Source organism: Chinchilla lanigera, unplaced genomic scaffold, assembly GCF_000276665.1.
Source record: "Chinchilla lanigera isolate Chin_1 unplaced genomic scaffold, ChiLan1.0 scaffold00040, whole genome shotgun sequence".
Lineage (NCBI taxonomy): Eukaryota > Metazoa > Chordata > Mammalia > Rodentia > Chinchillidae > Chinchilla > Chinchilla lanigera.
The window spans coordinates 10,891,766-10,903,864 of NW_004955441.1; the positions used below are offsets into that span (position 1 = coordinate 10,891,766).

Consider the following 12,099-nt stretch of genomic DNA (forward strand, 5'->3'; position numbering starts at 1 on the left):
AGCTAACTTCTAGCAGGTTCATTTGGTGAGAAGCTGAAATAAATGCATCACTCTATTCTCTGATCCTTTGTTCTCCTTCCCAGCCTCCCAGATATGGAGACACCCCACTTTGTGCCACAGCAAAGAAGGAATCCTTTCCCCTCTGACGACACTGCCTTCCGAAGCTCTGCAGACAGAGGCTATAAAGTTATTTAAGGTAAAAGTATTATATGTGAGTTAATAATCGAGCTGAATTTAAAAAATAATAACTTTGGTTATAAACTTTCATCCTCTCTATATTTGAAACTGTAAATGTTACTAGGAAAAATCTATTGAAATAAAATTAGATGCATGTAATGCTTCCTGAGTAAGGATTTGGGATGTACTGAAACAGACTGTGGTTTAGGCAATAGAAATACTTGATATCAAAAAATATCATTTCCCATTCACTTCTCAGATGGGAAGATTTTTCACATCACATCAGCCTCAGCATTGGGAGAGGACCAGCAGCCTCTTTCCTCTCCAGCTCTACCCTTAGATTCTTCTTCCTCAGTGTCTATTAGAAACCACTGATCACTTGAAACGCCCTCTCCAGCTGTGTCACTTTATTGTCTCAATTTTTATTATTTGTACATGTTTATATCCCTTGTATTGAGTTGGTACATGTACATAACACATCTTAATTTTTTATTCCCTTCCCTCCCCTCTTCCCACTCCTGTTTTATCTCTTGATCTCCTTCCCTTTTCAAAAGATCTGCCTCCCTATTTCCTATTATCTGTATTTTTTTGCTTTTTATTTATAGCTTGCGTTTCTCATAGAAGAGAACCATGGGACATTTAAGCCTGTGTGTCTTTTTTACTTTACTTAACGCTGTGGTCACAAAGTGTATCCATTTTCCTTCAGCAATTCAAATTTATCCTTTCTGATGGCACAGTAGTACTCTATTGTATGTAAGTATCACACTGCTTTATCCACTCAACTGTCGCTGAACATACGGGTTCTTCCAAGATTTAACTATTATGAATTGTGCTGCCATAAACATGGGTATATGTGTATCACCGTAGTATGTTTTTAACTCTCTTGGGAAGATACCTAGAAGGGTAATAGCTGGGTTGAATGGAGTTTCTACTTTCTTAGTTTTTTTGAGAAATCTTACTACTGATTTCCATAGTGCTGGTGCTAGTCTACATTCCTACCAACAGTGTAGAAGGGTTCCTTTTTCCTTACAGCCTCTTTAGCAATTGTTATTGTTTGATTTCTTGGTGATCGCCATGCTTTCTGCAGTAAGATAGAACCTCAGTTTGCATTTCCCTAATGAACAGAGATGTTGAATGTTTTATCAGGTAATTATTAGCAATCTGTACTTCTTCAGTGAAGTGTCTATTTATTTCAGTTGCCCTTTTCTAAAATTGGGTTTTTGATCTGAATGGGGTCTAATGTTTGTGAGTCCTTTATATATTCTAAATATTAGTTCTCTGTTTGAGGAATACCTGGCAAAAAAATTTTCCCATTCTGTAAGTGTCTCTTCACTGTGTTGATGGTTTCCTTTGCTGTGCAGAGACTTTTTAATTTGATATGATCCCATTTGTTTGTTCTCAGTACTATTTCTTGTGCAATTGGGGTTCTGGTTAGAAAGTCCTTGCCTACTCCTAAGTCTTCAAGAGTTTTACCTATTTTCTTTTCCAGAAGATTGTTTCTGGTTAACACTTAGTTCTTTGATCAGTTTCAATTTTAGTGTAGTACATGGTGAGTGATCTGGGTCTACATTCAGTCTTCTGCATGTGGAAAGCCAGTTTTCCCAGCACCATTTGTTAAAAAGGCTATATTTCCTTCAGCATCAGACACACAAGTTTAAGTATGGCATTGTTTCTCTTATATCAAAGTCTCAAAATAGAAATAAAGAGCAAAATAAAAGAAAACAGGGATAGATCTTTCTCAAATGTGGAGGATATCGAGAGATGGAGGGGTGGGGAATGGAGGGAGAGGGGATGAGAAAAGAATGAAGTGTTATGTGCTTTATGTACTGCAAACATGTACAGTATTGATAAAAAATCAAGGCCAGGCTGAGCTACATTTTTTTCTTTGAGAATTGATAAGCATACATCTTTGCAGAAACTACCCAAGACTGGAGAGAGAACTACCAGAAAGGAATAGGCAGAAAACTTCCTGGAGCTCACACAGAGCTAGAAATTGTTTTTGTATCATCTAGAAGGGAGAGATTGCCTAGCACACTGGGCATCAATTAAAATGGTCAAGATTATTGCCCGAGTAACGGGCCCAAAGTAGTCCTAGACCAGTAGTGGCAAACCCATGGCACGCATACCACAGCAAGCTGTTCGCATCACTGAAGCTCTGAAAGGGTCATGGTCACTGTCCTAGCCTGATGGAAGTCTAAAAGAAACTTTGAAAGAATCAAACTATTTGCAGGTAATTTAGCTACATCTCAGAACAGAGGTCAAAAATATTTAAAGAATACTGAAAAATTCAGCTCCCAACAATAAAAAAGTTCACAATGTCTGCATCAAATCAAAATACACACACACAGGCAAGTGCCAGGTGTGGAGGTACACGCTTGTAATACTAGCACTTGGGAGGCTGAAGTAGGAGGATTGCTGGGAGTTCAAGGCCAGCCTGGGTTATATAGTGAGTTCAAGGCCAGCCTGAACTACATAATGAGACCTTGTCTCAAAAAAAAAAAAAAAAAAAAAAAAATCACAGGCATACAAGAATTGGGTTAAGTATGACATCTGATGAGAAAAGCAATCACAGAAATCTCTCTAGAAATGATAAAGGGGATAGCAGACAAGGACATTTCTATGTACTAGCTATCTATTGCTTCTTTTAAAAATTTCCCCCAACATTTAGTGGCTTACAACAACAAACACTTAGTATTTCACACAGTTTCAGAGGGCCAGGAATCTGGAAGAGTTTAGTTGGGTGATCCTGGCTCAGGGTGTCAGTCAGGAAGTTACTGTCAAGCTGTTAGTTGGGGCATCTGAAAACCTGAGTAGGGTAGAGGGATCCAGACCTGCTCGCATGGCAGTTTGCATGAAGCTCCCATTCCTTACTGCATGGCTCTCTCCTTATAACTGCTCATGACGTGACAGTTGCCTCCTGCAACAGCTAGCCGTCTGAGAAGGGAAGAGTGGCCAAGAGGGAACCCACATGTTTTTATAACCTAATCTTAGAAATGGCCTGGGACTTTCTATTGCCCACACAAACTAATCTTTTACAATGTGGGAGGACATTATTTGAGGCTCTGAATACTGAGAGTTGGTGGTCCCTAGGGCCCATATAAACATTTTAAGGAGGGTAATCGAAGGTATTTAAAAGACCCAAGTGGAACTTTTAGAGATGAAAATACAATGGCTAAAATGAATAATATACTGGATGAGATGAACATCCAGTATATTGAGAAGAACATGTACAGTATTTTGAAGCTCCATATCACAAACATAAATGTCTAGAATATTTATATCCTGTAGATGAACTGACCCCGTTATCATGAGAAGGATGACCCTCTTTATCTCGGCAGAATTTTTTGCTCTGAAATTTACTTTGTCAGCTATTCTCATACCCACTTTTTGATTAGTATTATCTTAATGTATCTCTCCCCAATATTTTAAATAAAAATTATTTCTAAAAAGAAATTGGACAAGGTAGCTAAGGTAATTGCACTAGTAATTTCTGTTAATTCATTCAAAGGAATAGTGCTGGGGCTGGGGATTTAGCTCAGCGGCAAAAGCGCCTGCCTGGCAAGCGGAAGGTCGTGAGTTCAGTTCCCGGTACCGGAGAAAAACCAAAAAAAAAAAAAAACAAAGGAATAGTGCTTTTATTGTTTGATCAATTTTATATGCCTATATCTTCAACTACTTTGAAGATAATAATATGCAATAAATAACCATTGTTAATTTCCTATTTTGAAATTCTGTATCGTTTTTATTGTTTCTATTTTCTCTTTAAAGTAAAAAAAGAAATTGCGCATCATTCATGTAAAACAATTCTAATCATTTCTTACCTTATTACTTTTTTGTTTAATTCAGACCTGCCAGCTTTTTATAAATGCTGCAGTTGACTCCCCTGCAATCGATTACCACATATCTCTAGCCCAGAGTGCTTTGCAGATCTGTCTGACACATCCTGAGCTACAGAATGAAATTTGCTGTCAGCTTATTAAGCAGACAAGACGAAGACAGCCGCAGAACCAACCAGGACCGCTGCAGGTATACATTGATACTTATACATGCAATTTAAAAGGATGCTGTTCTCCTGGTTATAAGAATGATGCATTTATTGTAGGTGTTTAAAATACAAAAAGTGAATGGAAAAATAGCTAATTAATACTTTGATCTATGTCCTTTTGGTTTATATATCAATATGTTTCTATATGAATGTGAGTATGTATAGATTTATGGACACAGTTTTTCATATTCCTGGAGTTATACTGTACATTTTACTTTTTTAAACTACAGAACATAATCACTTCATTTATATCCTAAACATTCTTCAAAACATTAATGGTCACATTAATACCAATTATTACAAATATTTTCTCTATAATAAATTCCTTTGGAGTAGGCGTCTTTGAAAGTACATCTTATGTAAAGAACCACTAAATGCCTTTCAGCCCAATTTTCCTATGTTGTCAGTACTATTCAATGTACTTCTTTCTTTAAATTCTTTCCAGGAGAAAAAATAATATTTCACTATTGATTTGAGCTGCATTTCTATAATTGTTAGTACAGTTAAATATATTTTCAGGTGTTTTTTTAGTTACTTGAGTTTTTGCTTTAATGAACCCCTGTTTGGGTGGGGATTTGTTTGTTTGTGGTACTGGGAATTGAACTAAGGGCCTTCACATTGAGCTATATCCTCAACCCTTTTTATTTTGAGACAGGGTCTTGTTAAGTCAGTAACTTGCCCAGGCTGGACAAGAACTTGTGATCCTCTTGCCTCAGCCTCCAGATTGCTAGGGACACAGGTGTGCCCCATTGTGCCTGGCTAACTCCTGTTTTTATCTTTGCCTATTGACTCCTTGTTTACATAGAATAAAGTTGAAATTTCTTAACCTAGCATAAGGACTCCTAGGTTTAGATCCAAATTTCAGGGGACTTGAAGTTTACACAATTTGAGAAATCCTCTTTAAGAAAAACAGAGTCCAAAATATATTACATCTCCACCTTTAAAAACATGACCGTGGGCTGGGGATTTAGCTCAGCGGCAAAGCGCCTGCCTGGCAAGTGCAAGGTCGTGAGTTCGGTTCCCGGTACTGGAGAAAAACCAAAAAAAAAAAAAAGAAATGACCGTGTAAACACAGTTGATAGTGCCAGTGTCCTTCACAAGGCCCTGGAACGGGCCTATACAAGAGAAAAATTTTGAAGCTTAAATTCATAAGCTGATGCCGCTAGCAACTCTTCCTTCACCTCCTGCTTCCAGCAAATGGTGAATAAGTCCTCTCTCTTCTTCAGGACACCCTGCACTGAGAGGGTTCTCTGCCTGTACTTGTCACTAGCCCTGTTACCTGGATCCTTCTGTTTTCCTTCCCACTTGCAGACTTCACTCACCCAAGCTACATCTTCCCTGTGGACCCTTCCTTGACTCCACCAGCAGTCAGCCATTCCTTCCATTGGTTAGACTTAAAAAAATTAATTTATGGTATTACTATGTTATATGGTAATTAACTGTTTCGATATGTAGCTGTCTCCTACTAGGCTGTAGCCTTCTCAAAGGCGGGGACAGTGCCTATTCCCTCCTCCCTGTTTATGTAATATTTTAAAAATTACTGAAGTCATACTTCCTAGTGGGAAAAAATATATAGGAAAGAGAATACAAAGCAGAGCAAAGGAAGAATAAAAATCACATCTAAATCTCTGTTAACATTTTTATACTCGCCATATATGGGGTGGGGTTAGATGCATTTTGGTTTTGAGTATGATTTTTTTTTACAATGTTATAATCTGCCTTTCTCAAAGTTACTGATATTCAATGAATGAGTACATACATAATCGATCAAAAGCAATGTCTCTAATCCTCGAGCATGATGTCAAAAATACTACCACATCTATTAGTGCGTTGGTACCTTGGTTGTAGACAATATACACAACTAGTTACCCAGTGTAGAATTTCTGTGCTTTTAATGTAGTATAAATGCTCTAAAGAGATCGCGTGCCAATGGGAGAAACAACACATTCTTGGATGAAGAGAGACAGCGATGGGCTCGTTGTGCTCCCAGCCCCCGTCAGCACACTCCCCTGGCGTGGCTGTGACTGGCGTGGCCTGTAACCTACCGTATGTCTCTCTATCCAGGGCTGGCAGCTCCTGGCGCTCTGTGTTGGGCTCTTCCTTCCCCATCATCCTTTCCTGTGGCTCCTCAGGCTCCACCTAAAGAGGAATGCAGATTCCAGGTGTGCAGAACACTGAACTGTGCATATGGCCTCTGAAAGTCTACAAAAAATCCTAAGTACTTGAAAACATTCCATTTTCAGAAGAATGTGTGAAACAAATATTGGTATAGAAAGCCTTCGGTTACCATTTGTATGACGCTTAGAAAGTATTTCTTTTCTGGGCTGGGGAGTTAGCTCAGCGGCAAAGCGCCTGCCTGGCAAGCGCAAGGTCGAGAGTTCGGTTCCCAGTACCGGAGAAAAACCAAAAAAAAAAAAAAGTATTTCTTTTCTCATGTTGAACTTCTTGTGGAGGGTTGCAGTAAAAGCAAAGAACATTATCAAGTGAAAAGTCTGCGTTTCAACTATGAATGACTTAGCATTGTGGGTTTCCATTCAATAAAAGCAACTATTTTATTTCCTTAGTTTTCCTTTTTACTGCTTTTCTCCACAATGAATTCTTTTTTGTGGAAGACTTTCCCTATGGTCTTCCCCGGGCTTTTGCAATTGTAAGTATTTGAATTACTTCAGAGTTTTCGCTCTCTTAAAAAAGACATTTCTAATCCAGCAATCAGGATAGCTTTCTTGGAATGGGACCCGTGACACTCAGCCAAGGCTCGCTGACGATCACTTTTGCCCGCCCAGAGGTTGATGTTAGGTTAATTAAATAGACTCTGAGACTAACACAAACAAATGCACAGTAAAGACAAAAGCAACTTGGAAACAACAGGAAAATACCCTGCGGTTCACTGCATAGTCTGGAGCCTCTGTGATTACAGCTACGTGATTGCTGTAACACTCATTTGAATACAAATATATTTAGAGGTGTTATCACTCTGCTTTTATATACAAAGATTACATATAATTTTTATATTACTTACAAATGAAGAAAAAAAGATCATACTCTAACCTTTCACATTATTTGCCCTAGTGGTTTTGTTTAATGCATAATATTTTTAACAAGTGCATATTTTGTAACATAAAGAAGAAAAACATTTTTATTCTTTGTTTGAAGTAATTTTCTTACTGAAGCATTAGCCTCCAGTTTTTCAAAAGAACTATCTGCATCATGTTTTTTAAATTTACTTTATTTTTTTATATAATTGTTGCCTTTATTTTTGTTAATATAATCATTATATGTTGAGTGTATAATGACTGGTAATTTTATTTATTTTTTATTTATTTATTTTTCTGGTATCAGGACTCGAACTCAGGACCTTGCACTTGCCAGGCAGGTGCTGTGCCACTGAGCTATATCCCCAGCCCAATGACTGGTAATTTTAAATCCAGTTTGTTACTATAATAACACAGAAAGCCAGATGTGCTGGCACAGGCTTCTAATCCCAAGTGCTGGAGAGGCTGAGGCAAAAGAGTGCACATTTAAGGGCAGCCTGGGCAAGTTAGACCCTGCCTCAAAATAAAAAATAAAAAGGGCTGGGGATGTAGCTCAGTGGTAAAGTGCAACTGGGTTCAATCCCCAGTACCACAAACAAAACAAAACAATGCAAAAAACATGAAGATTGCTTGGTAGAGACTTCTGAATCAACCTGTGGCAAAAGAAAAGAAATCGGGATTTGACAAAAGTTAGGGCACTTTTAATGTTGTCATTTAAAATAAAAATTACCGTCAAAATGAGCATAATACAGTGTAATAATAAGCAGCAAGGGAACCTTTCTTAATGGGTACATATATTACATTATCTTAATTAAATTTATTCCCAGATTTTATCTTAAGTTTTGTATTACAGGACAGAATTTGGAAAATATGCCATTTACTGCCAGCGGTGTGTAGAAAGAACACAACAGAATGGAGACCGAGAGGCGAGACCCTCACGAATGGAAATTCTGTCTACCCTGCTTCGAAACCCTTATCATCACTCGCTGCCCTTCAGTATACCAGTGCACTTCATGAACGGGCTATACCAGGTGGGTTACCTTCTCCCGTAACAGAACCAAGCTTGGACACAAACCCTGCGGTAACGGCAGTAGAATACAGAAATGAGACTCCCCATCTGGTTAGCAGCTGGCAGTGACAAAGCTGCAATTCAATCTTCTGTCAAAACAAGTGAGTCTTTACTCACCGTCCAGGTATGATGGTGCAAACCTAGAATCCCAGCGCTCAGGAGGCTGAGGCAGGAAGATCACAAGTTCAAGGCCAGCCTGGACTACACAGCAAAACTGTCAAAAAACCAAAAGCAGACAAACAGCTCAGTTTTGAAAGTCTTACTAAAAAGCCTTCACACTAAGAACAAATCCACGTTGAACCAAGTGAGGGATGAGTTTCACTATCAGTATAATTCTGATGGAGAAAACAAAAAACACTGTATTCAAGTTTTCCCCCAGTCTGTGTACCTGCTAGGTAAGCAAATGATTAGTCCCACCGGGTACATACAGTTGTAATCTTTTAAAATCGCCAAATCTCAAGAATTATCTGGGAAAACTCCCCAAGGCCCTCCCAACTATCAGATCTGGATCTTGCTTATTAACTGGAGGAAACATGTTCAAAAATTAGCAGTTAGTCTTTGTAGCCATAAGCCTTTTATCACAGAAGTCACATACTTAACTGCCTATTAAAGAAACAAACCTTAAACACATAAAAGCATTCATTTGTTAAACGCACGTATTGTTTATTTACTTAAAGACTGCATATTGTTTTCTTGGTTTGCTCCTAGTGGTAAGTATAATATCTCTGGATGATATTTATAGCTGGCAAGTGATCTTTCTCTTTTGATTTTGTGTCTGTTGGCTGAAGCTGAGATCTCTGAATTCTTCCAGCAAGGTAACGAGGGAGGTAGCCTTGTTCAGCTTCTCCAGTGGAGCTTTGGGACACAACGTTACGGCACCCAGAAAACTGCCGTCCGTGTTGTTATTTATCGTGCATCAGTCTGTCCCGTTCCCCTGTGACATGTCAGTGTAAGGTTTGTATGCATTTCATGAAGAGATCTGCGTTGTTATTTCTGCCTAGGTCGTGGGGTTTGATGCGTCTACCACAGTGGAAGAGTTTCTGAATACTCTGAACCAGGACACAGGGATGAGGAAGCCGGCGCTGTCGGGATTTGCACTGTTCACCGACGACCCTTCTGGCAGAGACCTAGAGCACTGCCTTCAAGGAAGCATCAAGGTGACCCCAAGTTCTTTTGAGGAGCCAAACTCGGCGAGCAGCAGAGCAGCTGTTTAATTTTTACAAAAAGTTGAGTTCAGGAGTTTTTCAAAAAAGTTAAGCAACCTAACCTCCATCAAAAGAAAGAAATTGCAATGCTTTGGTGAAGCCAGAAAAATCGAATAGGTACTCTGCACGCGCACGTACTCCGTGTGAGAGGAGAGGGAATCCTAGGGGTATTGATACTCCACCAGGAACATGATAAAAATGAAGGGAGGAGGCTGTGACAAAATGGCTTTTCATTTTTCCCCTCCCATTCAGCAATATTACTGAACTATTTTCAGGGTCCCAGGAGCTGGACTAGACCCAGTGGGGAACAAAAGAAGGACCAGAAATATCTTCTGCATACAAAGAACTTCAGTTTTGCTTAGGAAAGAACAGACTCTTCACTGGTAACATCAGCTAGTGGTAACATCAGCTAGCGCTGACCATAATAAATGTTTACGAGCACTCCATCAAGTGAGGGAACCGATTAGAGCTGTGGGATCATAGTTAGTGCAAGAGACCCCCAAGAAACCGTCGGCTTATTTGGCAAGTGAGGAAATGGAAGTCTAGAGAGGGAAAAGAGTTACTTGAAAGCAAACAGCAAGAACTGAGTGTAGAGCTTTTGCCTGCATCGTATTTCAGATTTCTTTTGTGTATTTTCAGTTATTCCAATTTGTATAAACTCAGGAGGTGGAAAAAGTGCTTCATCAGTGACCAAGTCATGAAAAAAATTCCTGGAATCTTCTTGGTTCCAGTCTCATGCAGTCTGCATTAAGATTCTTTTTTGAGTAAAAAAATTCATGGCCAGCGTCCAAAGTTAATGTGTGCCCAAAAGGATAAATCGTGAAATAACAACTTTTGGGGTTTTTTTGTTTGTTTTTTTCCGGTACCGGGAATCGAACTCACGACCTCACACTTGCCAATCAGGTGCTGTGCCGCTGAGCTAAATCCCCAGTTAAGTCCCACACCCAGAGCTGCACAGAAGCTGGAGACAAAAGGCTTGAGTGCATTTGGTTTGATCATATTAATTGAGAATTGTCGGTCTACAGACACACTTGTCTCCCAAAAGTGTTGGTTTTGAAAGCCTTGTGCATCTCCTTTTTCCGCTTCCCTTCTAGATTTGTGACATTATTTCCAAATGGGAACAGGCATCCAAGGAACAGCAGCCTGGGAAGTGTGAAGGTACAAGAACTGTTCGTCTGACTTACAAAAGCAGGTGTGTAATGCTGTGGCCAAATGTCGGAGCCTGAGTATAGAGCTGTGTTCAAATCATGCGCCCACAATTTAGTCTCCTAGGGAATAGCGTTGGATACTGTTTATAGTACTTACATATTTATTTACTTCTAGAAGAAGAGACAAATACATACAATTTTGTTTCTAATTCTCATTCTTTCATATTCTCTTTTTATCTTTCTGTATCTATTGAGCTTCATCTATAAGCCAGTCACTTAGCTAAATGGTTTGGATAAAATGGAAATAATAAGAACAGACAGTCTCAGTTCTTGAGCTTTTGGAATTTTCAGGTTAGTGAGGCAGAGGGCTGTTAATCATACACCCGCCCTAACGACTATATAATTACACCTTAACTTCTCTGAAGGAAGAGTGTGGTACGATGAGAGTGTATTTAACACAGAGCCTGATCTGGACAGGAGATTCCACCAGACTTCTTTTGGGAAGTATTGTTTATGTCAAGGTCAGAGAGAGGGGCTAACTTGTGTTCCAGGACGTTCCCTGTAAAAGGAAGCTGCATTTTAAAGTTGAGAAAAGGCCCGTGGAGCTGGATCATGGACCTCTTCAACAGTTAAATTATAATGCACTTACGCATATGATCACAAACCAGATTGTCTTTCTTTTTTTAAATATTTTCTTCTATGTACTAGCAGACGATGGTGCTTAATAAACACTTAGTGGACCAGTTCACATTAACTTCACCAAAATATAGTTTGCTGGTTTTATTTGCCTCTTACACCACATAAATTTTTAAAAATCTATAAAATACCAGGCCAAGAGTCTGGTGGAAATATTGGCAGAGTACTAAATTCTTTTAGAGAACTACTTTGGAAGATGTTCATAGAATTAAAATTGGGATGAAAGCAGTGAGGGCACTGTATAATGTAAAAAGCTTAATATCCTCTGATCCAGTTCATTTTTTTTTTTTTTTCTGATACTCTGTGCCACAGACATACTCACATAAGTGGGCAGAATATTCCAACATGGCCCAATATCTTCTTTGCCATGTTTTATAACAGTGAAGCATTGAGGGGCAGTAGCTAACACATTCATCAGCAGGAGAATGGTTAGATTAAAATGGTACCTTTGCATTTTGGGCCACCCCTCTCACAGTCAGCCACTAAGGGCCACCTTCTGTTTGAACGGACTCCTTTAGTCCGAACCAGTGGTCGTTATGGACCAGTGGAGCCTCTCTCTTCAGGAGCTTGTGAACTGTGATGTTTGCCAACACTCTGAGTAGCCAGAAGATGACTATAGCGTTTTGGTATCTAAGGTTTTAAACCGCACATTGCTAGAGATAAGCGACGTCAGATAATGGAACTTGGATATGCTCCTCGGGAACCTGTTTCCGTTAATGCCGCCTTC

At 39.2% G+C, this 12,099-nt stretch overlaps 1 protein-coding gene across 11 annotated transcripts in view; it reads left to right on the forward strand.

Moving 5' to 3' along the window:
* Positions 1 to 12,099, forward strand: part of Plekhh2 (pleckstrin homology domain containing, family H (with MyTH4 domain) member 2) — a 102,243-nt gene that overhangs the window by 72,784 nt on the left and 17,360 nt on the right. For 10 of the 11 annotated variants that reach the window (XR_262069.2, XM_005390928.2, XM_005390932.2 and 7 more), the window contains 6 exons: positions 84 to 196; positions 4,024 to 4,203; positions 6,287 to 6,384; positions 8,108 to 8,285; positions 9,325 to 9,480; positions 10,623 to 10,720. Coding sequence is in view for 10 of the 11 variants with exons in the window: in XM_005390928.2 (XP_005390985.1) it covers positions 84 to 196; positions 4,024 to 4,203; positions 6,287 to 6,384; positions 8,108 to 8,285; positions 9,325 to 9,480; positions 10,623 to 10,720 (823 nt within the window). In the remaining variant the exon portion in view is untranslated. Of the gene's footprint in view, positions 1 to 83; positions 197 to 4,023; positions 4,204 to 6,286; positions 6,385 to 8,107; positions 8,286 to 9,324; positions 9,550 to 10,622; positions 10,721 to 12,099 lie in introns of those variants that run through there. The other variant, XM_005390933.2, reaches the window with a different exon arrangement.